Below are 27,809 nucleotides of genomic sequence, written 5' to 3'. Positions count from 1 at the left end.
ACAAATCCGTGCAAGAGTTTTCCTATGCATATACATCACTGAAGAGAAATAGAAACTTTATTTTGTTTATTTAACTAGTAAAACACTTCCAACCACTAAACTTTTTGAGCGCATTGCAAACTTTACGAGAACAAAACAATAATATAAAACACTTTAGCGTACAATTAAGCTAACAGTACGATATCAACATATGTATCGCTTTCGGCATGACGTTACCGGCTCCAAGAATTGCACACCTGAATGAGCAGCGACTGCTTCGGGCCTAATCGTGTAGCAGCTGGTGTGACGTCAGGTCCGAAGCGACCAATCACAAGGCTCGGTTGCGTACGTTGTTGATCTCGATTTCAGTTCATTCATCTGTGAATTTGTTAGGCCTGTATTATTGGTGTTTCGCCACAGTTTTAAGTTTCAATGCAACGCAGGGAATGCGTTTGCGGCCCGATTAATGTCCGTTTTATTGTGCCTGTCGCTGAATTCGCATCTGTAGACGAACGCTGAATCAACCAAATAACCTCGTAATGGTGAGTTTCTAGTTAAAACAAAGTTTTCCTGATCCTTTTTGCAGGTTCCTTAAAAAAGGACTGTTTGTACATCTGTTTCTGTTGGTTTTTAAACTTTTTAGCTAATGCATACCTGAATCTTCTTTAACACGCCTGTGAAGTACAAGCATTTTGGGCGCTGGTCTAGAATCCTACCACAGTTCTAAAATCAACGCACAAAGTTTGAGTTAGGGTGCGGGTTAGCGTTTGGGTGTGGGTGGGTCAAGTATTATTATATTCTTTGTTTAATAATAATACTTGACCCACCTTAACCCAAACGCTAACCCGCACCCTAACCCAAATGGTGTTTCGTTGTGGTAGGATTCTAGACCAGCGCCGAATTTTGTTATAACTTGGAATTGACAGATTAAAGAGAACTTGTTTCCTTAATTTGTTTCTTAGTTCAAAATAATTCAGACATTTTAGTAGTTGAGTGAGAGAATATGAATAAATAATCTGCCAATGGTTGTTCTAAGATTATAAAACTAGTAAGTTATAAAATCTGTTAGTGTTAGAAATTTAAAAAATATTAAACGAATCTTTTTAGTAATGTTAGGTTAAGTTAGTTTAAATTGCTGTTGCATTATCATAGCTTCTTTGCCAGCATCGTTTTAGCTAGAAAAGGAATTTACATTTTTACTCCATTGCATGTTTATTTTAGTGGGAAGGTGTAGAGATGTTTTGGAGGTCGTTTGTTAGTCGAAAGGTCCAAGCAGCTTCTACTAAAATTCAACTGGATAAACAGAAAGTTTGAGAACATTGCAGTTGTAACAGTTTGTTTTGGAATAAAAGTTTTTCTGTAGCACCAGTATATAAATGTATTATTTTTATGCTTTTAATTTGTATAAATATGTATACAAATAGTCAAATAGTCTCTAATGCAGCAAGAAGTTGTCAAAACTAAATTGTTTTCTAAGCTACAGGGATTAAATATCAATCAAACAATTCTGATCTAAACATAATTTTTTAATGAAGGTTTATAGCATTTTTGTGCCGTAAAAACTATCTTATATATATATTGCTACAATATCCTTCAGAACCTGATATGTTGGCTACATCTTGCAGTTTTCATTTTATTAAAATTTTTTTATTAAATCCTTTCTTTTCCATTCTAGGAGGAATCTGAGCAACACTACCTTGCTATTGGAACTGAAGTTAGTGCCAAATATAGAGGTGCATTCTGTGAAGCAAAGATTAAAACCGTCAAGAAAAATGTCATGTTCAAAGTAAGTTTATTGTTCTTTTGGTCACTTGAATTATTATCTGTTGAGATATTTAAACAAATGTTTAAAATGTTTGATTGTGTTTTAGCATATTTTATTTGTGTAACTTTGTCATACACTTTCGATTAGCAATGACAAATGCTCTGTTAAACCAATTTTTTTTGTTTTCCTAATTCATTTCATTTGATAAAAGTTGCTAAGCAGTTGATATTAACTAATTAGTCTAATGTAATTCCAGTTTCAAACAAATTAAATCTTTGGTTATTAAGGCATGTTTGTTTGTTGTTAGTTAGCTAATGTAACACTCTTATTGATAAACTAAGGTCAGGAGATAGGTTTATGTTAGTCACTGTAAATTGTAAAGTTGATCCCAGCTAATATTTTTATTTATTTTATGTTTGCAGGTGTCAAACAAAAAAGACGGAAAGTCGTATAACATTCCTGAGGAATCAATCAGGGGACAGCTAAAGGTATAAAATTAATAACTCCTTTAGCAATAATAACCGATTGTATCAGCTTTGTTTTGTGTTTTGGCACAGTGGAGCAATGTCTTTATTTAGTTTTATAATATAACACCTAAATCCTGAATGGCATTGTGTTGGTCTGCACAAGAACCACACAAAATCAATTTTCTAAACAATGGCTGTCAAGCATTGCTCTTAAACATCTGTTAATATATCTCAGCAGAATCAACACGTGTACAAATATTAAACAACTTTTCTAGCGAAGAATTTTTAAACATCATTGGCATATAAATATAATAATGGCCCTACTGATAATTATTGACATATGTATATATTTGTTCTTGGAACAATTAATAAAGTAATTGTTGTTTGGAATAATCCGCCTATTCATGTCTAATGATCCTCAGTAAACCAATTAGTGCATGCCAACATTTATTAAATCCCAGATTTCCTGAATAAACATTTAAGCCATGACTATAAAGTATAAATAAGAGTTGAATGATTTTCTGTTTTTTTAATTGATATTGACTTGCAGTTTTTTATACAATTGTTGCATAAAAACAATATTGACATAATACATTTTTTTCTTTTAAGTTGTAGAAGTGGAGCACCTAGTAGATTTGCTTTAAAATTTTATGGCCATGTTTTTCTGTAGGTCAAACGTAGTCTTCTTCTGTTCCAAATGTTTGTAATCTTTTGCAATATTTTATTTGTAGGGCTGGAATATTTTCAGGGTTTTTGAACTTCAAAACGCAATATTATTTTAATAAGAATCTGAATTTATACTAGGGTTGATTCAATTTGCTCCTTTCCATAAAAAAGTGATTGTTTTGATAATGCGGTATCCGTTAATTTGGCTGACAATTGTTTTGTTGCAACAGATTGGCGCCACCGTGGATGCCCAGTTTCCTGAACAAAATGCATGGTCGGAAGGTGTTATTGTTCACACTCGTGATAAGAGCAGTTACACGGTTGAGTTTGACGATGGTGACGTGAGGACCTTACAGCGTGGATCACTTTGCCTACAAGGTTTGCACATCTTTTTTTTTGTTTTAACATTTAATGACATACATATATAAACTGTTGCTTCCAGGCATAGTAATAATGGTTACAAAACAGCTCTTCTATTAATCGTAATTTTTAACCAACGTTTTGGCAACCTATTCAAAGATTCACCTTCTTTAGGGTAAATGACACTGACTGGTTGTAGTACAGTATGTCCTGTTCATAATCAATTGCCTAAGTCAATTTTTACACATTTTCAAAGTTTTTGCTTCAGTCATTCCTTGTTACCATCCCCATCCATAGAAAAAGTCCTTAAGTCATTTTTAGGTCATTTTGCATGCACATTTGGAAAAAAATCACTTAGGTACTTTTTCTATGGTTGGGATGGTAACAAGAAGTGACTTAGGCAAAAACTCTGAAAATCTGAAAAAATTACTGAGGCAATTTGATTATAAGCGTGATGAATTATGTAAAAAGCATGTTTTGACATGTTTCCTCTAAAAATAGGATTTTTGGCAGATAAAATTTCAATGATTGGATTTTGCATTGTGTTATTTATTCAAAGTGAAACTCCAACAATGACCTTCCATATCGCACTTGATCTTAACGTTGTACCACAGATCTATTAGTTAACTATTAACAAGACTTTAAAACAGTGCTAACTGTAGTGCGCCTGTGCAATCAATGTTTGCAGATGTGTGTGTTTTGTCACGCTTGGGGGCTGCAGTTAGTTTACTATTGGCTAAACTGTTTCTGTCGGCTAACAAAGATTTCCTTGTTTGTTTGGTCCAAAATCAAATTAACTGTTTTTCAAATTCATTTTGTCAACTGAAAACCTTGTATTGGTTTGTTTGACATCTTTATACCAAAAAAACATGACATTATGAAATTTAAAGTGTATTTTTAGTAAAGTAAAAATAAACATATAAATTGGGAAAATTGTTCCATTCATATAATGAAAGCATAACTTCCAACTGTCAAAGTGTAGAAAAATATAATATCCTGAATATTACCTTAGCTCAGCTTTATCTTTTAAAAAAAATGTGGTTGTTTATATTCATGTTTACTACAGGAATACCACACAAGTTAATCTGCTTAACATGTGTGCAGTTATTTTCAATGGCACATTTACTGTTTAACAACAAAGGTTGCCCTGTAGATTTGCAGACTTGTCTGTGGCTATAAACATAAACTAGGTCGGGTAAGCAACTAAGCATTATCCTAAACATAAATGGAGACCTAGTAAATTTCATATTTTTACTACATCTCTAACCAGCATCTTATCCTATATGTCAGTGGTTTTCTGCTTGAATCTGATGCTAAGAACTCAAAAAGGTGTGAGAGACACTTTTACAAAACAATAGTATCACATCTTAATAGTTGCACTTAATTTAAAGCTACTTGACTAGGCAATTTGTTTATATGATAATAATAGAGGTTTTCGAATGAATAATGTGCATTTAGGTGCTTGTTTGTACTAACATTTGTATTATAATTTATGTTCAAACGTTATAAAAGCTTACAGAGCACACTTGCAATGTCATGAAAACTGTTTATGAATCTTTACTATTTAGGCTTAAAAAACACATGTCCGTATAAAAAGAGTTTTAGGAAATATATCTTTTTATGATAAATAGGATTTATCAGAAGTGATTTGTCTGTTTAAGTTTTATAGTTGTGTAATATTTCATTTGAAATATTTCAAAAGGACTACAAAAAAAAAACCCAAAAAACTTACCAGAAGCAGGATTTTATTTTATTAAATAAGTAATATTTTTTATTTTATTAAATATTAATATTATTTTTTTAAACACATGTTTTCTCTTAGTAGTTTTCCATTTTGAGGACTCGTTTAAAATATTTCACATAACTGCCAGAAAATTAAATTAATTTCAACCTACATTCAAATAACTGCAAAAAATTAAATTTTAACCCACAGAACCTATCAGAAGCAGGGCTTGACCACATTTTTATTAAATGGAATATCTACTTTGTTTAAATTCAGCAGCGATCTTAAAACTTTTTGTCGTCTTTTACCAGGTCTGCGTCACTTTGCCGAGAGCGAAACCCTGGACCACCTGCCCCTGACCGACCCGGAGAATTTCGGCACCCCTGTGCTCAGCGCCAAGCGAAAAGCAAAGCGCAAAACGCCCCAAAGTACGCCAACTCATGCAGAGGAAGGTAAGACAAAGTGTTCAGGCACAGTGAGTGTCTTGAGCAGTTGGGAGAAAGTCCACTGTGTTGTTTTGCTGCTTGACTGTAAAGGCATGCAATTGAGCATGGCTTGCAGAACCTGGAGTCAAATTAACTCGCTGGCTTGTTTACAGCAGCTCCTGCTGTTTGTAACAGCTCTTTCTCTGAATGTTTGCCCTGTGGGAATTGCTTTAACTACTTCGAAACCGCCATATCATTGTATTTTCCCTGTCTTTAAAGCATTTTTTTCTATTTTTCTATTATTGTTTTGTCTTCTGCATAAATATAGTCTTGGTCAGGAATCTTTTACTATTGGTCCACCAAAAAAGAAATATTTAACTGTTTATTTTCTTATTTAAGAGCAACCTCAAAAGATTCTAGTCTAAACAAAGTTTTTTCATAGTTGTTTATTTTGCTAAAATGCTCTTACCATGTCTGAAATAGTTTACACAATACATCCGCAACCAAGCTTGTATGCTTTCTACAAAATTGTTGGTTATGTTTCTCAGTATTTACATTCTGTCTGTCGTTTTAGTCCATTCCATAAACTCTAGGAAGTAGTTTGCCCCAGGGTTTATTGTGGAAGTGCCAAACCCAGCGCCGGTTAGCCACCAAGTTGCTTGACTAACCTGTTTGTGCTTTGCTTATTGCTATTGATGCAATTTAAATATATGTATACAATTGTGCATGTTAAAACTCTGGATATGTGTTCTGTTTCTGTCTGATCCTAATTTTTTACCTATTTTTTAAGCTTTTATAAAGATGTGATATATTCAATCTATGCATGGGGTAAACTTACAATTAAACGGATCAAATGTAAAGAAAGTCTAATCAGATGGCTTAACATATGTAAAATATTCACCATAATTTAGTTTTGATCTTTTTAAGCTTTGAAAAGTGTCAATCAGACTGAGAAAATGCCTAAATAGGACAGAATCAAAGCAGAATATAATAAAATAAACTTTGCTTTCCTAAAACTTTGTGGTTCTAGTCCTGTTAACTTCTGTTGGACAGTACCAAAACTACATCATGTTTTTTTTTTATGTATTATCCTTGTTTTATTGATTGCTGAACTTTATTTTTGTGTGTTGTTTATTCAGATGTTGATAGCGATGACCACAAGAGCTCAGACCGAGAACCAAGTGCCAAAAGAAAACTTGTAACGAGTAAAAAAGATAAGGTGAGAAACAATATCAAACAACAAAGCATAAAAACAGAAATCTTGGTTGACACAAACTTGTATCATTCATTAGTAGTTTGTCAATTTGTTGATTTGAACCAGATCTTTTAAACAATTGATTGTTTTTTTCATTAATAATAGTTAAAAAAGTGATTTTTTTTCAATCTGCCTAATATTGTGTTAATATCTCCTTTGTAAAGTGACAGATTTCTGCATTAGATTTTTGTTCTCTACCTTTTACTGGTTTAATCCTAATGGCTGTGTAACGTTTATGTAACTTTTTTATGTAACCTGCAAGCACCCTAGGGCTATATTTTCAAAGCATGTTTGAAAGAGCATTGTCATTAATGGGATATGACAGTTCTGTATAATGACCTTTAATAAATGTTGGTAAATAAAATGTATATTCACTGTTAAATTCATTGCTTCAATCTTTGTTAAATCCATGTGTTGATTTGTTGATTAAAACAATAACAAAAAGTTAGATTTTTGGTCAAAAAAATGAAATGGTATAATTTTTTTTTTCAGATGAAAGGGCATGTACAAATTTTGATTTTGCAATGTTTCTAAATGTTCTTTTCATTATATATCTACAAAAGGTATTCAAACCATAATTGTTTAGCAGGATGATGACTGCGAAGAACAGACAGAAGAAGAGAAGCGAAAAAAGTGGCTTGCTGATGCCCTCATGGGGAAGCTGGTGCTCGTCGAACCAGCCGATAAACGCAAGCACTGGTGAGCTAATAAGCTATTACGCGATATTATTGATGTACTTAGGGTGATTATAAGATGTTCCAGGCTCTTATATTTTTAAATTACCGTTTAAATTTTTCTTAACCTATTTTTATGGTGCTAGCTTAAACACAGGATAAAGGTTGTTAAATGAGATAGATGTAGGACTAGAGATGTTCAAAGTAAAATATCGTTTCTTTGGATTTAGGTTGGTTTTGTATCTTATTATGCCGTTTATGTCCGATAATTGGAACCGATATAATTTATTACTTTTATCATGGATGGTTGCGTCTAGTTATAAGAAACATGTAGCGACCAGTTTTTGATTGGCGGACCATATGCATATGTTAGAAAATATTATTTTAAAAAACAGTTGCATATTCCCCTGTTGTATTTTCACGACTTTTTGTCAAATGAACATGAAATCTCTACATTAGGGCTTGGTCAACCAGTCAAAGACCAAAATATGCGTTTCTTAACTTGGGTAATCTGAAAGGGGCATAACTTACTTATGCCAATATATTTGATCATCTAGATTTATTGTAAATGTTGCAACAATTTTGTTCTACTAAATGAATTAAAGGGTAATTAGTTACTCAAACAAACAAAATCAACGCTTTTTAAAGTTTCCAATTCAGGGGGCGCCCTAAGGTGCCATTGCTAATGCTCAACGGTGCCAAAATTGATTTTTACGCTATTTGAGTGCAATAAATCAAGAATTATTTTTCTGTGTTTCCAAAGGTTTGTTCTACATGTTTCTACCACCCCTGTTCTACTTCCTTCATCCAATATTATTTTATTTACCCATAAATACACTTTGTTTTTTTTTGCTGTTGTTGTTGTTTTTTCATTTTTTTTTGGGGGGGGGCAAATCTGTATATATCGGTTTTAAATTTCTTGATGTTAAGTATGCATTTACTTTCATCAGGTACCCAGCAGTTTGTGTGAATCCTCTTTGTTACGAGGATGTTGACAATTTGCCGAGTACACACATCACCGTTCGTTCGTTCAAGAACGGCAAGTTGTTTGCGGTGGAAAGGTGCGGTCGTCTCACTAAAAATAACCCCCCTTCCAAAGTTGATGCAGCATGGAAAGGTAACACTAATTGTGTTTTTTTCATAGTTGTACTGTCAACGCATAAAAAGCTAAGTTGGTCAACAAATTTGACGCAGGATTTGAACAGACTTTGCTTTCACTAAAAAATCTTGGTGTAGGCTTAATTATTGCAACATCTGTAATTTATTTATGTTTCAAGCGTAAATTCCAATGTTACAAAAAAATGACTTAGAATTTTATGTATCTTAAATGTTATACTTTTGTTTATGATGAAGATATGTGTGATCTATTTCCCTAAAAAAGTGTTTGCTATTTTTGCTGCAAAGTACTTTTATTGTCATAAAACTTAATGTAAAGTTTTCCAAATTTTTAAAGGTCCAGCTACCCAAAATAAAAAACAATTACTCCCATTTTCATTATAAACACAAAATGCAAATTTCGAAAACCATTTTTAACTGTCACGTAATAACTGGGTATGAAGTGTAGTGCAGCTTAAAACTGAAATAAACACTTACAAAGATTCCAAATCTCGCCTCATAGTCGAAACCAACACTCACACACCACATAGACCTTGCTACTTTGACATTACTAATAATACAAAGCAAACAATATGTGGCTAATATTAGGAATCAAACAATCTGTTTAACTGCTTTTAATTTAAAATATTTGTTACTGCAGTTTGAGTATTATACTTTTTATTTTTGTGCTTTTTATTTCTGATGTCAACTTTCAACTTTATGATTATTTAAACACATACAGAGACTATTCTCGTTTGAATGTATAAAAACTTATAGTAAACAATGCGTTTGTCAAATTTCAGTAATAAATCTCAAAACTGCAGTTTCCAACTTCAACAGCCTATTTATTGCTTTGAATTCAATTCTAACTTTAATCTTCATTTTTTTATCGACGACTAGATGTTTTGGAAGGAGCGTTCACTTGGGAGGAGACGGGAATCCTCCCGGATGTTTGGAGGACCGACATCAAGGACATCCTCGACGAAGAGGAGCTTGAAAGCGACGAGAACGACAAAAACTCGGTGGCCGAGGAAACTGAGAAGGTTTGTCGTTGTTTTTGTTATTCTGAAGAAACCTTTTAGTGATCTCGTGGTGTCTTTTATTTTTGTTTATTTTACGATGCTTCAACTTATTGAGAAATAAATTTTGATGTTTTTTTTTTATTGAGATTCAACAAAAGTTTAAACTCTTCTGTAACGTTTTGTTGACTTTGACAAACTTTGATGCTAGTTCAACTAATATGGTACAGTTGGTACACACACTAACCCGGCGTTCCCAAACTTTTCTAAAAATTATGCTTGGTGGACCCGTTGCAATTATTTTGATACTTCGCGGCCCTAGAAAAATTCAAGGGTCAGTTGACCCAGGTTTGTTGTCGGACACTAGTGCAGACACGATTATTTCTGATGTAACAACTTTCTTACTAGTGCAAACAATTCGCTGATAACAGGTAGTACAGCATAATGGATGCTTTATTATGTCAGAAGAGACTTTATAAAAATATGCTATATGATCAAAAATAATAAAGCATAGCTAAAGACAATAATGATGACAGATAATGTTTAAAACATAGACTAATGTTTCAAAACATTCGCTAAAGCCTGATGTTTAAAACAAATAAAGACAAATTGTCATTGCGGACCCTCTGAAAGTGCTGTACGGACCCCAGTTGATCCGCGAACCCCAGTTTGGGAACTGCACTCTAACCAAGCTGTTTTCCTCAGAACCATGACTTTCTTGAGCAACTATACAAGTTCATGGAGGACAGGGGAACCCCCATGAACAAGACTCCTGTTCTCGGCTACAAGGACCTTGATCTTTTCTTGCTCTACAAGTGAGTTTTTTTTTTTTTAAATATGACCATAATGAAATATTGAAGTATATTGTTTTACTTAAATTTGTAAGCAAGTGTAACAAAAAATTATTAAAGTTCATTTTGTAATACATATTGTTTTATTATATAATAAGGCATACCCAGTTTAGCATTAAAAAATGTAAAACAAAACGATTGACGGAGTTTGTCCAATTACTATTAAAACAATCGACACTGAACTGAGTGACCCGGAGTTGTATGCCTTGACCCAGTGGTAATCAACCTGCATTAACTGATGACCCCATCCGCAGGCTTTCAACAATTTATGCCCCACCCCTCACCCCAAGTTTAAGTTCCAGAAAAAAAAAATTATTACAAAAACAATGGGAGGTATATTTCTGATGATAAGATTTTAACAAAATTGAACCAACGCAAATCTAATACATGCCAAAACATGGCAATGCACTTTGCTAAGTTTCGTATTGTCCCTTCACAAACATAGCCAAATTCCTACAGCAAGTGTTTCTGAGTGGTTAACTCTAACGTTACTCTAAACTAGATTGAAACAGCACATTAACTGTGCAACAAGGTTGAAAAAAAACTGTTTAATCATTGGCACTTTTATCGTACGCACAAATTGTATCAAGAAGCTTACCAATAGACTAAAAATTGGAATTCTAAAGAGTTTGAAATATCTCTCAGCACCATTGAGCGTTAAAAATATCACCCTAGAGTGCCTCGGCACCCCGGTTGATAACCACTGCCCTACAGATTCCCCACGTGCACCCGTCGATGTCGTAAGCGATGACGTCACAAGCTGCACTGTGCGCGCACAAGCGTGTGACAAACCCCCTCCCTCGAAAGGCGAGCCGTGACACACTTTCGGTCACTCACCGCGCCGCTGCGCTTTCATAAACCGCTAAACCGCCAATTAGCAAAGGAACCGACCCGGTGAAACGTGCAATTTGCAAACGATCGCCACATGAAAAGCGATAGTAGTACTGCCCTTTAGGAAGCCGGACAATTTCTCGTTCATCTACTTTCAGTTTGTCACACAGGGTTGCCAAAGAGTATTTGGATTTTGAAAGTATTTGGGTTTTTTTTAAAAGCTTTTGAATAGTTTTTGAATTTATTGTTTGTCCGGCTTAAGTTATGCGTTTTTGACAGTGCCGTCGAAAACAAATACCCCAAAAATATAATTGTGTTTACCATGGCGTATGTACTGTTTTTTTGTCGAACCATATTCAAAAAAACGTCAAGCGATCCAATATTAGGTCTTTAAAGACCTAAAAATCTTATTTGAAAAGTATTTGAATATCTTTGATGCTGGAGTTGTAATTTAAATAAGACCGTTATACTTTCGGTGCTACTGTGACACTTAAAATTAAAAAAATCTGCCTAATACATGTGTTCAAATCAGTTAGCGAAACTCACACCACGCAGCGTTTTCGCCAAAAATAATTCCCTTTAAAGCAAGCTAAAACAAACTCCAAAGGCAAACTTACCTGTTGACTCGAGTCACCAAGGCTGCTTGCGCCAATTACTTTCGCTTACCGACAACATACTGCAGCACTTTGGCATGCTTGTTGTGTTTGTCTCGCTTCTCTTGTTGGCTAGAGTTGCCAGGAAAAGCCATACAATCTGGGTCAAGCGACTTGCATAAAGCGCCACAACAATACACGACATCACGCGAGAGAAGCTCTCTCGCGCGCGCGCTCAAAAAGGAAGAAGGCAGCTCCGCCACGCGCAGTTTCGTTGGCGACCGCGCGGTTCGATTGTTAAATAATACTACGTGACTCGGCGGCCGGGCTGCTGCCTTGCCAATTCAAAACCGCTGGTAATTGGGGCTTTTTGAAGCTCTTTTGAATGGGTAATGGGATTTTCGCTTCCAATTCGACACATTGCACTTCAGCTCTGCGCTTCTTAGAAAAAATTGAGAATTTCCTGCTGTTTGGCTCACGCGTTGATGAATGTGGTTTATGCAACTGCTAGCGGGCATTTGTCAAACTTTGGCTCTGCGTTAATCGCTGTTTTGGTGTTTAATTAAAACTAAGGTTAACGTGCTACAAGGAAGCGTTTGCAATGATTTAAACCACGAACAATTTTCAAATTTAGAGGGATGTTTTTTCGTTGGTAGTTTAAATTGTGTGAAACCATCCATTGGAAAATCAAAACAGTATCCTTTCGATAACATTTTAGAATCCTTTGCCACCAAAGTTCTACCTATTACCATTTGCTACGTAGTTCTAGAACATTGGTTTATGCATTTCCCCCCCAGTTGTCCAAAAACACCCGTCGTTGCTATACTTAACACAGTTACGTGCCATGTCCCTTTTCTTAGCCAATCATCAGGCTCAATTTGGCGCAATGGGAAACATGGGAACGACCACATAATGACCCATTAAATGTGTTGTTTGGATGGAAATGGCTGCCTTTTCTAATCAAACCTGCTCTTTGAACTACATGTTTTTCTGTTGGTTACATGGCGACTTTCGGGACAGACGATTTTTATTTAAGCTTTATGTTTGCCTTAGTGGTGTAAAGTTTTACATAAACACGGTTGAAAAATTAGGCCCAATGTTATTTCATGGCCAAACTTTTTGAAACAGGCTTTTAGCTTCTCAAGCCTTTTCAATTGTCAATTTTGCTCTTATGAGCAAATAGGTAACCGTTAATTTTAAACAAAGCAAAATAAAAGGAAATCTCTTAATTACATTTAATTTAGTCCTTCTATAAACTACTTATACACGAGCTGAAAATGATTCGTTAATTAATAAAATTCAAAGAGAAGGGGATGTTTTGCGAAAAAAAAGATGTTGCTTAGACTCCTTAAAACGTCTTCACTGAGCCCCAGATTTCCATGAACCCCACTTGTAAAACTAGTACTTAAAATACTTCGAAAGCACTTCGTTGTACCCGGACCCTATTTACAAACAATAGAGCCACAACTGTAAAACAGGAACGACCGTCGCCCTTTCTCGGCCTATAGACTATCACGCTCGGTCCCCTGCGACTTATTAATCGATATGTCTGCTGGCCGATTGTCACCTCTGTTCAATGCTCTTACGATTTTTATGTGGGTTTTTTCGTCGCGGCCCAAGCCTTGTAATATCACGCCTCTACGGGCCATTGCAATCTGATTTTTCTATAGCCAATTTTCCGTCTGTGTTAATATAGCAAAGCTACGTACTTTAACATATACCAGTTATTTTAACCGTGGGTTCAAACTTGGGTCGCGTATAATTTTATCTTTAGTTTTTTTGGAGTTTTCCAGGTGGTTTCACTTGGCGAGAAGCAGTTAATTGATCGGCGGCCTATGCTTACATAAAAACGGCGTCTTTGATAACTTTTTTTTGTTTTTTTTTAATGTGCAAAACTTCGTCTTATCCCAGATCTTTTTCGTTCCAATGTTACTACCTTTTGGACGTCAATCATGAATATATTTTCAGCATAACAGTCTAGCTAAGCTAGAATTTAGGTCAGACACTATTAAAACTTCTTGAAAGATTTATATTTTGAATCCAGCCATAATACCAAAATAAGAACAACATCAACGTCGATATAAAAACACTTCCGTATATATATATATATATTTCACCAGCAAAGGCATCGTCATAACAGTATATCTTAATTCGAATGAATCAACGCGTATTTTTGAAGTAATTTTATAACATTTAGACACGACTAAATCCACAGTGTTTGATTGCATTCATTTGTCCACTTTCGCTGAAATTTGCATTAAAAACATTTTGCAAACTGGCGCCTTTGAAGAAGCCACGTGTGCAAAAAAACGTGTAAAAGACGCAATTTCGTTCGATTTGCAAGTTCTTATCAACGATTTCGCACCTAAGCGTCCCTAGTAAACAATAGTCTGGAGCGCTGCTCTACACACTTGCAAGTATTCCACCTTTTTCCTCGCACCTTTAAACCTATGTGTTTCATTTGAGCTGCATTGCATGCCGCACTTAACCGCGACTTTGGTCGGTCCATGAGGTGGCCTTTTAAAAAGAGTTTTTATTTTTTGAGTTGTGCTGCGATTCATTGGAAAATTCTGTGCGTTACCTGTGTAAGTGCGTTTTTGTAGATTTTTGCAAAACTTCTTATAACTACATAGTTAGTAATAGTAAAACGTGCGTTTTTATAACAGAAATGTTATCAGCTTTTTCGGGACTAAAATGTATTTAAGGATAAGCAAACGGAGACTGCTTGATTCTGCAGCGCTATAATGCGGTGTATTTCCTTGGTTAGGGAATTTGCTTTGAAAGTTTAGCTTGTCAAAACGTTTGGAGTATAGTGGTTGGAGGTTGTAGTAAGACGTATGACAATATTAAAGCCCATACAAAAGTAGGAAGTATTTTGAACGTTTTAAATTTACTTTTGATTATTCATTTTCAACATCAAAACTTCTTATTTTTCCACCGGTTCTAAAAGTTTTCTGATTTTAATTCTATTGAACGCGCTACACCGCACGTTGATAAGCATGCGTGGCAAAAACAAACTATTTGTGCTAAAGGCCAAATGATTCACTGTATAGTCTTAAATGGCAACTTGCAACATAGTCTTAAATGGCAACTTGTAACCTTCTACTGCGCACGACATTCAGCGTTTTCGCTTTAGTCAATCATACTAAACAAATAGGTCAGCAGGTTAGAGACCCTATTCACTTGTTGGTCCTATTCGCATAATACTAGTTTCCCCTTTCAATTGGCATACGCGTGGTTTTACGACTTCGCAACTGACCCTTGTCTTTTTTGGAAGTTATCGCCGAATTTAAGGAAATGAAAGGTTATTCTACTTATGTCACGTTTCGAAATTACTCTATAAAATACCTCAGCTATTCCTTTGGATGACCTCTAGGTTATAAATTGGTTTATATTCGGGGCACCACTAGTCTAAATGAGGTGTTTTCTACTTTCCTAATCTAAATGAGGTGTTTTCTACAAACCTGTATTGTACTCTGATTTTGCAACTGTGAATAAACACCGAGTGTTAGTGCAGTGATGCGATTTCGCAATTGTTAAATTTCTCACCAAACTTTTTATAATTTGGAAAATAACCTGTTCATATTACAATATACATGCCAGACTTGAATGCACATTATACAACGTATTAACATATTACATCCCGTGTATGTAGTGCATTAGGGCGATAGCCCAATTACGATATTCTATTTTTTGTAAACATTGTCGCGATTTTTTAAATTTTAATCGTAGTACATGCCAAATGAAGTTTGACAACCAGTGTTGTTTTGATAAACAATGGGCTTTACAAATAACAAGTTGTGGGTGTTAGTGACGTTGTCTGGCAAACTGACCGAAAGGTGGGCGACCAATCTAAATTCCTAAATTTGCGCCTTCTCAGTACGAGTCACATATACGCCGCGTGTTGTTGTCTTTCTGTGTCTCGTATCAATAACTGCTCGACGGATGTGAATTGTTGTAGACTGCGACCGATAGAAAGGTAGGCATAGAAAAGTAGTTGTTTTCGGTGTTGCGCAGCATTTGAGAGAAACGACAGCTAGTTATATTGTACGACATTTAAAATTGTTGCCATAGCGACAGCTCTTGATGTGACAAACCGACAAGTTGTAACGTGTCCTTGTGTTTTATTCGCTGAGCGAGAAAATCTTACTGTACGGGACCTTTGTATGAAAGTGTGTATTGTTATTTTTTAAGAGTCTATTCCAGCCACGATTAGAAGTTTTTTGCGAAAAATATTATATGGCAGCGTCACTTGTAGACATACTTAGGGAAAAATAGCTATAAAAACTATTAGGTCCCGATATGCCTCAACGCTAAAATAGACTCAGAAAATACAATGGGTTTAATAAATGGAAAAAAATCTTATGATTCGTAAGGCGACTGTAAACATTGAATTTCGGCCACTTGCTTGTTTTCCAATGTGTTTCTTCGGCATTAAAATACACCGAAAACAAGAGCAACGACTACATTAGAACAATTATTTAAAACTCTCCAAACTCCTTTTTTCCACAGCCTCGTGCAAGTGAAGCTTTCGTTTTCGCGGTAATAAAATACACTGATAAACAATAGCAACAACCACAGCTACAAAAACCTTTCTTAAAACCTTCCTTTCCCCGCAGCCTCGTGCAAGCGAAGGGCGGCTTCCACGCCATCGTCAGCCTCCCGGTGTGGCGCGAGATCTACTGCGACCTCGGGATCCCGAAAGTCTCGCAAGCGGCAGGTCACCACGCCAAGCAGGCCTACACCAAGTACCTCCTTAGCTTCGAAGAGTACCTCATGAGCTTCAAGGCGAACGGACACAAGGAGCGGAGGTCCAGGAGGAGCGATCCTCCTCCTGTAATCCCATCCTCTTCTTCTTCAAGATCACGCGACAAGAAGCTAGCAAAGGCGCTCTCGATGTCTTCCGGGAGGACCTCACCGATGACACGGTCCGATGAGGATGCGGAGGGATGGACGCGCCGGAGCAATCGCCGGAGGAAGATCTCGGAGACGGTGACCGATGAATCGGACATCACTACTCCTCCTAAAGAGGTTAAAAGAGGAAGGAGGAGCAGGAATGACGCGGACGCACGGCGGGATTCGGACATGGATGACGCCAGCTCCACTGCCAGCTCGGAGAAGTCGACCACCACCAGAGGAAGACTCGCATCCATGAATGAGAGCCAGAAGATGAAGATTGCGGACCGACGGAGGTCGAACAGCGCGACGCGACGAAGCAAGGGGCTCGTGTACAAGGCTGGCGACAAGATAAAGGTAAAGTACGGCAAGGACTCGTTCAAGATCTACAACGCCAAGGTGGTGGATGTGGACTTCGACGACGGACCTGACATCCAGTATTACGTGCATTATAACGGCTGGAACAGTCGCCATGACGAGTGGATCAAAGCCTGGCAGATTGTTGCCTGTCTGGTTGAAAACGACTCGTCCACCCAGGCGTCCCCGGCCCCCGGAAAATGCGGGCGCAGACCCCGCACCCCTACTCTGGAAGTCTGCGACAAAAAACGAAATTCCATCCCCACTGTGAATTCTTTTGCAGCGTCGCGGGAAGAGGTCAGCGGCATTAGTCAATCGCTCAATTTCAGCTCACCTGCATCCAAGGCAGCGGACAAGGATGACCCGGAGGATTCAGCAAAGAAAAAGATCGCCATCAAGCCTGATCCAGATGCTGGCAGAAAGCCGCCGACAAAGGGAAGAACAAGAAGACAAAGCACCTCCTCTTCTGCGCCCAGGGTTCCCGCGGAGTCAACAACTCATTGTGCAAAGCGAGCTGCCTCCGAAGAAAAAGTACTTCCCAAGCGAGCGTCAGAAGGCAATAATTCCTCGCCAAAGGAAAAGCAAATCAAGACCGAAATAAAAACGGAGGTTAAACCTGAAGTAAAATCTACTGGAAGAATATCCCCGCCTCTTATCGCAGCCGCCAGGAGGATGTCAAATCGAAGATCTAAGTCGCCTTACCTGAAAGAATCCTCTCTCTATGTCATCCCAAAGAAGAAAGGCCCCACCGTTATGGCCACTCCAGCGCGAGTAAGTCCCCCTCCTGTTGTTCGAAGCCCAACCCCGACGGATGATGTTGCCGACAGGGTGTCGGACTGCTCCTCTAAAGAGTCCTTTGTGTCCTGTAAATCCGAAGCCGATGTCTCTGAATCTCCGAAACTCGAGGAAGTGTCCGACTGTAAAATCCCTGAGGAGGAAAACGCGTTACCGGCCGAAGAGCCCTCCGAGTCAACTCAACCTGTTCCAGAGCAAGAAGAAATTAATGCTAGTCCTCCAAAAGAGGCTTACGATGATAACTTTGATGAAGAGGCACCCGTGATAGCGCTTGAAAAGCCCAAGCCAGCATCGCCTTTGCAGGAGCAACCAGAAAGCATTACCCCTAACAATGAAGACTCGGTCCCGAAGATCGCTGCCAATCTAGAAGACTTACCGGAGACGGATCTTAACGACGAAGACGCCGCTCCAGCCGCGGAGGATTGCACTGACGGTAGCAAGTCTATCGAGAAAGACGCAGGCAGCGATTCCAAGTCAAACGCAGACTCTTCTGCAAACAACATCTCCTCGGCCAACACAACCGACAATGAAGAGCCAATCGCCTCAAACCCAAGCGAAGATAAAGAAGCGACCGATGAGAGCATCACCTCCGAAGAGGGCAGCTCCTCCTCCGACAGCAATCGTCGACCTTCCGATGACGTCAGTCACCCCCCACCCCCGACGTTGTACGCGCCTCCGCCGCCCCCTCCTGCTGCCCCACCGGTGCAATTGCCGAGACCTGCCCTGCCACAGGGAGCCCCGTCCAATAGCCAGGTAAGATTGAGTACCTTCGCTTAGAATTTTCAGGAGTTTTTCTGTGTATTATAATTTTGAGCCAATTCTCATCCCCGATTTACAACTTTTTGTTCAAGTTTTCTGTTCCGACTTTAATGTACATGTTATGCACTTTTCTGACTGTTAGATAAGTCTGTTTGGCCTCTTAAATGAACGCATAGCGGGGTCCTCGAAACCGTGGTTTCGAGTTTTGTGGGCTTCCTAAAGGTGTTTTACGTTTTTACTTTCAGGTGCTGTTGGAAAACACGCCACCCACCACACCCGAGGCGTCACCGGGTCACTTCTACGACGATCAGGACACCAACGGGGAGAGCGACAACGCCGACATCCACGGAAGGTAACGGAATACATAGTTAAACAGTTATTAGCACGCATGGCATTATTACCAATAGGCCCAAGTGGCCGAGAAGTGATTTCATATCAAATCGCCCAACCCATAAAGTATAACCTTCCCGGATTTTGCCAAAAACGGGTACACCTACTAAGCCCTAATCTCTTACTATTTGTTTCAAATTTAGTTGAAATTGACCAAGTACTTTTCGAGATAACACACTTAAGTTTTCTTTCGAATACCAATATCTGCCTAAATCCGAATGGTGAAAACAAAAGATTCTGGTTGCATATCAATGATAAAGATTAAACTAAGTACAGAATTTAGTAAACCGAAAATCAGTTTGTTTGGATGTTATAAATTGACAAATATATTTCGCTATAAACATCATCAGTATCTTAATTCGAATGAATACAAACTGATTTTCGGTTTTCTAAGTTCTGTACTAAGTTTAATCTTTAACACACTTTTAAGTTGAAACACTATTACCACCAGATGACGATAGATGTTTTGTTTTATTGCTCATATCTCTGCCATTTCTTAATGGAGTTTTGCAAGAGCGGGCTTCCGATTTCCCACCCTTGCTTAGCTATTGACCTTTAAATTAATTGGCCTTCACCTTACAAATTACACGCATGACATAATACTTATTTTAAATAATTGTTTATTATAATAACTCGCATCCAACCCAAATATTGTGCGTTGTGGTAGGATTCTAGACCAGCGCCTATTTATTCGTAAATGAAAAAAAAAATTATGTAAATTTCCAAAGCAACACGACGACTTTGTGCAAAAGCTTGTCCAGATTTCAATACAATTTGTCTTTAAATAGGGCAACCTGGTTATTTTGTTTAAAACAAGACAAATACGGCCAATCACAAACATTTCTTGACCAAGTTATTTCTGCCCAGTGGAACCAGTTCCCTCAGCGGGGAAGCACCCGTTTCGTCCTCCTCACCCGACTACCCCCCGAAGGACGAGTGTCCCGATGACGACATGGAAGAGCGTGACGTCACCAATGACGACGACGGTGAGGCCGGCGCTGCCAAGCGGAAGTGCAGGAAGGCGCAAGGTCACCACCGGAGGTCGTCGGGTAAAGCAGACGCTGTAAGTTGACGTTTTATTTCTCATGTTTAACTACGAATATCGTGCATTTTTTTTCGCCAAGCAATTACTTTTTGGAGTGCTCAAAGATGAACCCTGCAAAATATGTGTGAATTGTGAATTTCTGCTTAAATTTTATGTTTTTTTCCACACCTCAAATACCCAGCCACATAGAGTTGTGACCCATTATTGGCACCTGCTTCCTAGTTAGAGTTTGGTTGTCTGTGTTGAAGCTTAAAAAAAAAATGTGGGTTTAGATGGTAAGACTTTTATGGTCAGTACTATTTTTTAGCCTGAGTGGTTTGCCTAAACCACACAAAAAATTATGTTTAGTTAACAAAGTTGAAAAACAAATTATATTTATTATTGCTTTATCGTCAATAAAAGAAAAAAAATTGTAATAATAATTTTATGTTTATTGCCTCTACCCCTTCCTGTAAAGACTCACAAAACTTATATATATATCTATTGGTACGCGAAATATCTATTGGTTATGTCCGCGAAAACACCAAAACCTGTTTTTCTCGCTACAGCGACGAAAGGCGAACAAGAGCTCCGCAGGTGACAGCGAGACCGACGATGACGCGCCCTCCAATGGTAAGGGGGGCGAAGACACCCCCACCAAGGGGAGGAGGCGACCTGGGAAGAGGAAGACGAAGTGCAAGCCAGAACCTCCGTCAGCACCCCCTCCCGTCGTTGGCGCAGGTAAGAACTGCCCTGGTACCTAATTTGCAGAACCAAAAGTTTTTGATATTTTTACTAAAACCTTACATTAACGCCAAAAAAACATTCGCAAAAAGTCTCTAAATCTTTATTGCTTTTTTTTCTTTAAAACTCACATACTTTTTTAAAACATACTTTTTTAAAAAGTATTTCAGAAAATCGTTTAGTGTATTTATGCGCTGCTTTTAGCTTGTTTTAATGAGAAATTTTTTTAGTTAGACATTAGTGTAATATTCCGTTTGACCTTCATTTACAAGACTGTGATTAAAAGTCACACATGGGAAGTAAAAATCAGTTTTTGATGCTTTTTGATTTTAACTGTTGATTTAAAGATTTGTATGCCAAACATATTGTTTTAATGCACCAATGTACTACTGATTCCTAACGCAAAATTCCAAATGTACTACTGATTCCTAACGCGAAATTTTCTGTATATTTCGACATACGATTTTGTTGCCCGCCAAAAGCTTTGTTTAATTCCAATATTCTCAACTTTATTCTCGTTGCCTTTATCACCCTGGTTAATCAAGACAAGTGAATTATTAATGAAATTGATTTTTTATCTTTTTAAAATCTTTGAACAAGTGGCATTCATGTAGCCTGTAAAAGTGACCCGCGAACAATACGAAAATAAGTTCATGATCCGCAAAGTTTGGCAACCTTTTACCACCCAAACTATTCTATAAAAACGAAAGCTAACCGTTCCTCCTGTCCACTTGGTGTCGTCGCAGAGCTGGCCAAGATGGATCCCGACGAGCGAATCCGGGTCCTCCAGGCGAAGTTGTCCGAGATGCGCAAGGTCTACCAGCAGCTCAAGCAGGAAGTCTCCTCCATCGATCGCAAGAGGAAGCGAGCAAAGAGGAGGGAACAAGAAGGTGAGATCGTTATTTCCCTCTATAAAATTACCTACTCTATAGTTAGAAATAAAATATTCAAGTTTATCCCGAAAAATTTGTAATTAAACCATAGGTTTTAGTTTTTACACACCATACAATGTGTTTTTATTGGTGTTGTAATGACCTGTGCACTTCAGTCACTGTTTTTTTTTAAAAGACTTAAAAAGACTTTTTAAAAGACTTAAACGACTTGAAATATGGTGTTTAGTGTGTTTACAAATTGGGTTATTTTTCTCAATTGATGCACAAACCAATTTACTTGCTATATGTTGGATTTTTTTTGATTTTTTGTTGGAGTTATAGCTTGTTTTCCAACGGGTTTCCCAATTTTAATAGTTGTTTATTTTTAAGGACTTGAACTTGCTCTAATTAGGACTTCACTGGGACTTGACTGATTTATTTAAAAAGACCTAACTGGGTCTTACCCATTTCAAAATGACTTGTTTAATACCATGATTTTCATATAAAAAAAAACAAAAAAAAAAAACAGTGCAACATAGAGTTAGCTAACATTTTAAAATATAACGCAGTTTGATATCAGGTAAACATAAAAACTTTCAATATTTACATTTTTCGCGGTTAACATTAGATAGAAATTCTTATTCTCATGATAGTTAAATTATTATTATAGTTAAAAACATAAATTGATAATAATTTATTTATTATAAATAATTATTTTTCTTTCACTCAGCGGCCGATTCGACCTCACCATCCACCCACAACCGAAAGCCTTCGTCGCCATCCAAGCGTGACTATGACGATGCTATGACGTCACCGCAACACGCCTCCATCGAAAACGACATTGCCCGAGTAAACGGCGCCACCGTGTGACCCAAACGGGCCCGCGTCATGGCGCAAAAACAATAAATTCAAAGAATCGAATTAAAACGCGGCCCCTCACTGCCAAGGTTTTGTGAATCGCGAGACGAACATTCGATTCGATTCTTTTTTACTACGTGCCGTCGCCAGTATCTCTTAACTTATTCTTTTACCTCGTATTTTTTCGTTTTATTTCGTCCGTTTTTTCCGGGACTTCCCCGAGCATTGTGCTGTCATAACGCTTCCGTTCGAGCGAATCGAAAACGAGAATGGACGACGATGCACTTCTCTGCCTCTGGAGACGCGGCGGATATCTTGCTGCAAGCCGCAACCCTATCTCGTCATTTCTCCCCTTCTGTGAGGGCGCAAGACCTTTTTCCAGCCAACAGTGCATTTCGTGGTCATCGACTGTGCCAGTCAAATCGATTGTTGATTTATTTGTTGCTTGAAAAAGTCGCAAGGGAAGGGGACAGATATTGCAAAGATTTGGGCTGGGACCCTAACTCATTCATTTGTCGTGGATTTGGATTGCTGATCGTTTGATGCGCCAAGGATTACTGATTCCTGACCACTTTTATGTGTTGGTTGTAAATGAATAAAGAGATGAAGTTCTGTCTTGGATTGCTGACCCCTAACACCCTACAACAATTGGTGACCCCGACTGCAAAGATATTGCCGGGGCACACAGCTACAAATATGTTCTACTCTTTCAAATCTGCAAAGATACGCTTTGTGTTGGTTGAAAATGAATAAAAAATTAAGATCGATCTTGGATTGCTGACCACGACTGAAAAGATATTGCCTTGGTTTGCCATACACAACTATAAAGATGTATTATATTCCAATCTGCATAGATACACGCTTTGTTTTTGTCCAGAATGGTGGTGACCCAGACTGCTGAGATCCCCATCGATGGGCATATAAGAGCAAGACTCATCAGTATTTTGCTGCGACAGGCGCAAGTGTTATTGTTCTCGACGCTTTTTCTCGTGTCGTGTTTTTACGAACCGGACTTTGCTTTATGCTTCACTATAAACAGCCGAGCTCAAAATGGTCGTTTCATTTCGTTTCTTTCTTATTCACTGCTGTGTGTTTTTATGATCAGCAGCTTGAAAAAGCACCCGAACTGTTATTGGCGTCACGCCTTTCTTCCCTGCGTTTTTGCCGCCTTGGGTCTTTACACACATGCGGTCTCTCTGCACATTCGTTTTAAGGCCGTTTACTGCGATGGAGAATGACAGTTTTTCTGCTTGCCGCTTCCGCGCCCAAAATGGCGAAAAAAAACGAACGCGTTCCCTCTCCGATGCAATTGCAAAAGTTTCAGACAGAGATTGTTTTTAACGCGACCCCAAGTACCCGCGCGCTGCCAACATGGCCCTTTTCTACGCTTTTGAGCAATAGTGAAATTTTAAGCAATAGTTAAAGACGAGCCGTGCTTTGCCCACGGCCGTGCTGTTATGTAAACGAAAAACGCCTGAACATTTTCGGCTCAACCTAATTAAAACAGCAATATTGGTAGAATTCAAACAAAAAATCTTGCTTTATACCCCCAAAAATTCCTCCTGGTTTACCTTATTTTTGCACGAAAAGAAAAATAAGTGATTTGTGGCCAATTTTTTGCTGCTGTGGTCTTCAGGCCCAGTGTTCCCGGTTATGGGTACCTCCCTGTTTGTTTTCCCCCCGAGTTGCACTTGTACATGTCAATTTCGGCTCACTCTGTACACCGCGCATTGATGCCGGCCCGAACAAACACAAGAATCTCGCCAATTTTTGAAACGCTTGCTTTCCGTTTCCCACGCTCGCGTTTTACGTTTTTTTCATTTTTTACAATCTTACTTCTTTCTCGTCGCCGCGTTCGTTTTTACTGATTTTTTTAGCGTCGCCTACACCAGTACCCCCCCCCCCTCCTCTCACAACCCCCGCCCCCCACCCCTTAAAATCCAACTCCGCCTTTCTGCTGTTAACGTTGTTATTGTTACATAAAGTTTGTATATATTTATGGCGCCAATACACCAGCGTCGTGCCGGTTGGAAACGTGCTTGGTTATGTTTTGTCTAGTTTTACGGTTTTTTTTATTCATAAATTTTCATTTCATAAAAAAACGTATGAACAATTTTGAAAAAAAACATAAAATAGACTAATATGCAGTGTTGTAAACACGTCTTTTTGAAATGACTGAAGTCCCCACTATTAGAGAAGTCTTTGACATGAAACAAAACAGTTAACGTATAAAATTGGGAATACTCTAATCTGGGTTAATAAAATTATCTGGTTAATAAAATCTTATCTGGTTAATACAATTGACTTATTTTTCTCAATTTTTGTACCTGAAACAATTTCCGGGCTATGTATACCGGTAACGTTTTTGTTATTTTAGTGGAGTTACTGCTTATAACGAAAAAACGCAGCTAAATATTTCAGTGTTGTAAACCAGTGGTCGGCAAACGCCGGTACCGGTCCGCGAGGAGTTGGTTACCGGTCCGTAGCAGGGTTGTCAGATCAAAATTTTGTTTAAACACGAACTGTACATAAAAACGTGGTAAAAAGTCAAAACTAATAAAATTTATTTTTCATATTTAAACACATTTACCTTCGTTTTAATACAGTCTACTACTCCATGGTTGATTCGTATGATAAAACAAATTAAGATAATCTCTCGTGAGGTTCGAAACAACTAGTTTGTTATGGCCATATGAGTTACATAACACGTTCACAACATCCGTAATGCATATTGTTATTACAAAATCTAACTTCTAGTACTTACAATATATCAAAAAATGGGCTAAAATATCATGTGTTTTAATTATAAGCGTGCTCGCTCTGAAGTGCAGTAGAATTTCATGCAAACAATGTTTATAAACTTTTTGATATTTAGGCTTTTAAAAACGTATATATAATTAGTTTTAGCCTCTATCTTTTAGACACTATAAAAATGACAAAAAAGCCAAAAAGCCTTCAATCACGTTAAAAAAATTATTTTTGTCAAAAAAGCCATTCTGACAAGCCTTGTACGTATGCCTATCCTATTCTTTTCAGGTGTCGGTCTGTGGTTCGTACTTTTTCATATTGACATTATTTTTTTTTCGGTTTTATATTACGTAGGCTAACTATTGAAAGTGTCGTGTAGGGCCTAATCAAAAAAAATATATATATATATTAAAAATAGGATCATACATAATTATATGTTTTACAAAAGTGTGACTTCTTTTAAAAGAATGCTTTAAATAGCCTTATTTTGACAAGCTGATAAGAATATAGGAAGTAGTAAAAATGGTATACAAGTGTAAAGACCTAAACGTTTTATTGAAATAAGACGCAGGATGGGTTAAATTAAATTGTTTGGCTGGCCGGATGCCGCCCGCGGGTTTCAGTAAGTTCAATGACTCCTAGATGGGACCACCTCTTTGCGGCGAAACAAGCATAAAGTTCGCATTGAAAGTTGCAATAAATTTTCTTTCCTGAACATTTGTTGTTTTTTAAGGCCGGTTCGCGACAAAATTTTAGTTTTAAACCGGTCCGCAGTGCAAAAAAGGTTGCCGACCCCTGTTGTAAACAATTCTTTTAAATCACTGATATAATAATAAAACGATACATCATTGAAATTGGTAAACGTTATGAGCAATAATAAATACAAATAAAAGTGACAGAAAACACTGTTTACCTAATTATTTTACATGCAAATCTTTAGATAAATAGCTAGATTTAATAATATGGTAAATAAAAACATTTAAATATTTGACTCAAGGACGAATAGCTGACACCATCGCTTGGCATCGAGTATTGGGCCTGTGTTTATGAATAAAATATAACCAGGAGAATAATTGCAAAATTGTAATGTTTTAAAAGCAAGTTAAGCGTATGACTTGTTTTCAATGACATTGCAGCCGTAAGCCTTACAGAGGCCATCATCTCCAATACACTCCGCTACGGCGCTATTGAAGGAACAGGCAGTCTACAAATTGATGCAGGAAGCAAAACAGGATACGTGCAATTAAATGCGTTTGCGCTAATAGAAAATATACGCAAACTGTTACTACCCGAGTGTGTAAATACCGGTACTGAATAAAGGGTTAAAATTCGGTCATTTCATTCTCGCAATTGCTTGTGTGTGGTTAACTGTTTTCTTGTAATTATCTAAAGAAAACTAGCCCATTTCTTAAGAAAAGTTTCAACGAAGAATTATGTAAAGTTAATAATCATATGACAGGACATGATATAGTATCATGTATTAGGTTTTTTAAGATAGTTCAGAGGCCTGAGGTTAGTGACAAAAACTAGTTGAGAAACATAATCAGAAATAGGGATGTCCGATAATATCGATTCAGAGCCGATACTCGAAAACATATCGGTGCCGATAGGTTGGTATCGGTTTCCGTAGCACTCGTCCGATACTAGGCTGGCATCGGTTCCGATCCAATACCAACTTGGTATAGGTATTTTCGATATAACTTTCCATCCAATGCAGTAATATGTTAAATTCGACCAAAAAAATTTAGGTTAATAACGGATGGTAACTATACTTCTTAACGCGAAAATAAATTTTAGACTAATTTCCTGGAAAGAACATTTTAATCTAATTTACTTTTGAGTATAGGCCTATCAATGGCGTCACAATTAGTATATCGGTGCCTTCTCACTATGTTGAAAATGAGTAAAGAGTTATTCGAAACGTACAAATATTACCTACTTCTGTATGGGCTTCTTACTACAACCTCCAACCATTATGCTCCAAAATGACGTCACTGGTATTGGTTCGGATCGCGGTGCTTATTGGTTAAAAAGTCGGGCATTGTTGTCGGATTAAAATGTCAATTATCAGACTTCCCTATTTAGTATATAAGTCAGAAAGCAGGATTGTCTTAAACAGGTTGGTTCAATTCTCTTCGTTTTTTCAGAGAAAACCGAGCTAATGGCGTTTTCCAAAGACGTGCAGCAGGGTTTGCTTTTCGCCGCTTTCTTTCTGGTCGCGGCCACTTTTAGATGGTTGGGCGTCCGTCGCCACAAACAGGAAGTTCTCTCCATTTTCGGCATCTCCTCGATTCTGCTGGTTTGCGGCAGTGACGTAATTTACTTTGTCGTCATGGTCGGTGGAGCTTGCTGTTTGATCAAGAATCCTCGCATGTAAGGCTAACAATTAGGGAGTTTGAATAATTTAAATATAGAAAACATGATAATTATGTAGAGTAAAAACGAATAACCACTAATTAATCATTATGATTGCTTCATAAATCGTTTTGTTAAGTTTTTATTTAAATTAAATAATTTATTATTCTAAAAATCTAAAGTTCGATGCGTTGACCGAGTAAAGAAACCAGAATGATTTTCCACCCAATGCAGAAGTTTCTACCTTGAAAGGCAAATTCAACAAATAACCCTGGGTTAATAAGTGATGTTAATCAAACTTTTTAACA

General features: G+C 37.5%; 1 protein-coding gene across 2 annotated transcripts; it reads left to right on the top strand.

Moving 5' to 3' along the window:
* The first annotated feature begins 381 nt into the window (after window positions 1-381).
* Window positions 382-24,343, top strand: LOC146140970 (uncharacterized). 2 transcript variants are annotated; one of them, XM_083391227.1, is made up of 16 exons: window positions 382-521; window positions 1,655-1,765; window positions 2,167-2,232; window positions 3,108-3,255; window positions 5,272-5,412; window positions 6,525-6,604; window positions 7,230-7,339; window positions 8,265-8,431; window positions 9,310-9,452; window positions 10,134-10,243; window positions 16,323-18,504; window positions 18,756-18,862; window positions 19,768-19,963; window positions 20,494-20,665; window positions 21,415-21,558; window positions 22,271-24,343. In XM_083391227.1, the coding sequence occupies exons 1-16, from the start codon at window positions 519-521 to the stop codon at window positions 22,408-22,410; spliced, it is 4,020 nt and encodes a 1,339-aa protein (XP_083247353.1). In that variant the 5' UTR covers window positions 382-518; the 3' UTR covers window positions 22,411-24,343. The 2 variants fall into 2 exon arrangements, with proteins under 2 accessions (XP_083247353.1, XP_083247352.1); XM_083391226.1 differs by having other exon boundaries at window positions 7,227-7,339.
* The last annotated feature ends 3,466 nt before the right edge of the window (window positions 24,344-27,809 follow it).

This window comes from Ascidiella aspersa, chromosome 6 (genome assembly GCF_963924565.1).
Source record: "Ascidiella aspersa chromosome 6, kaAscAspe10.2, whole genome shotgun sequence".
In the NCBI taxonomy this organism is placed as follows: Eukaryota; Metazoa; Chordata; class Ascidiacea; order Phlebobranchia; family Ascidiidae; genus Ascidiella; species Ascidiella aspersa.
The sequence above is the reverse complement of the archived record's forward strand: the minus strand, read 5'-3'. Positions and strand labels throughout refer to the sequence as shown.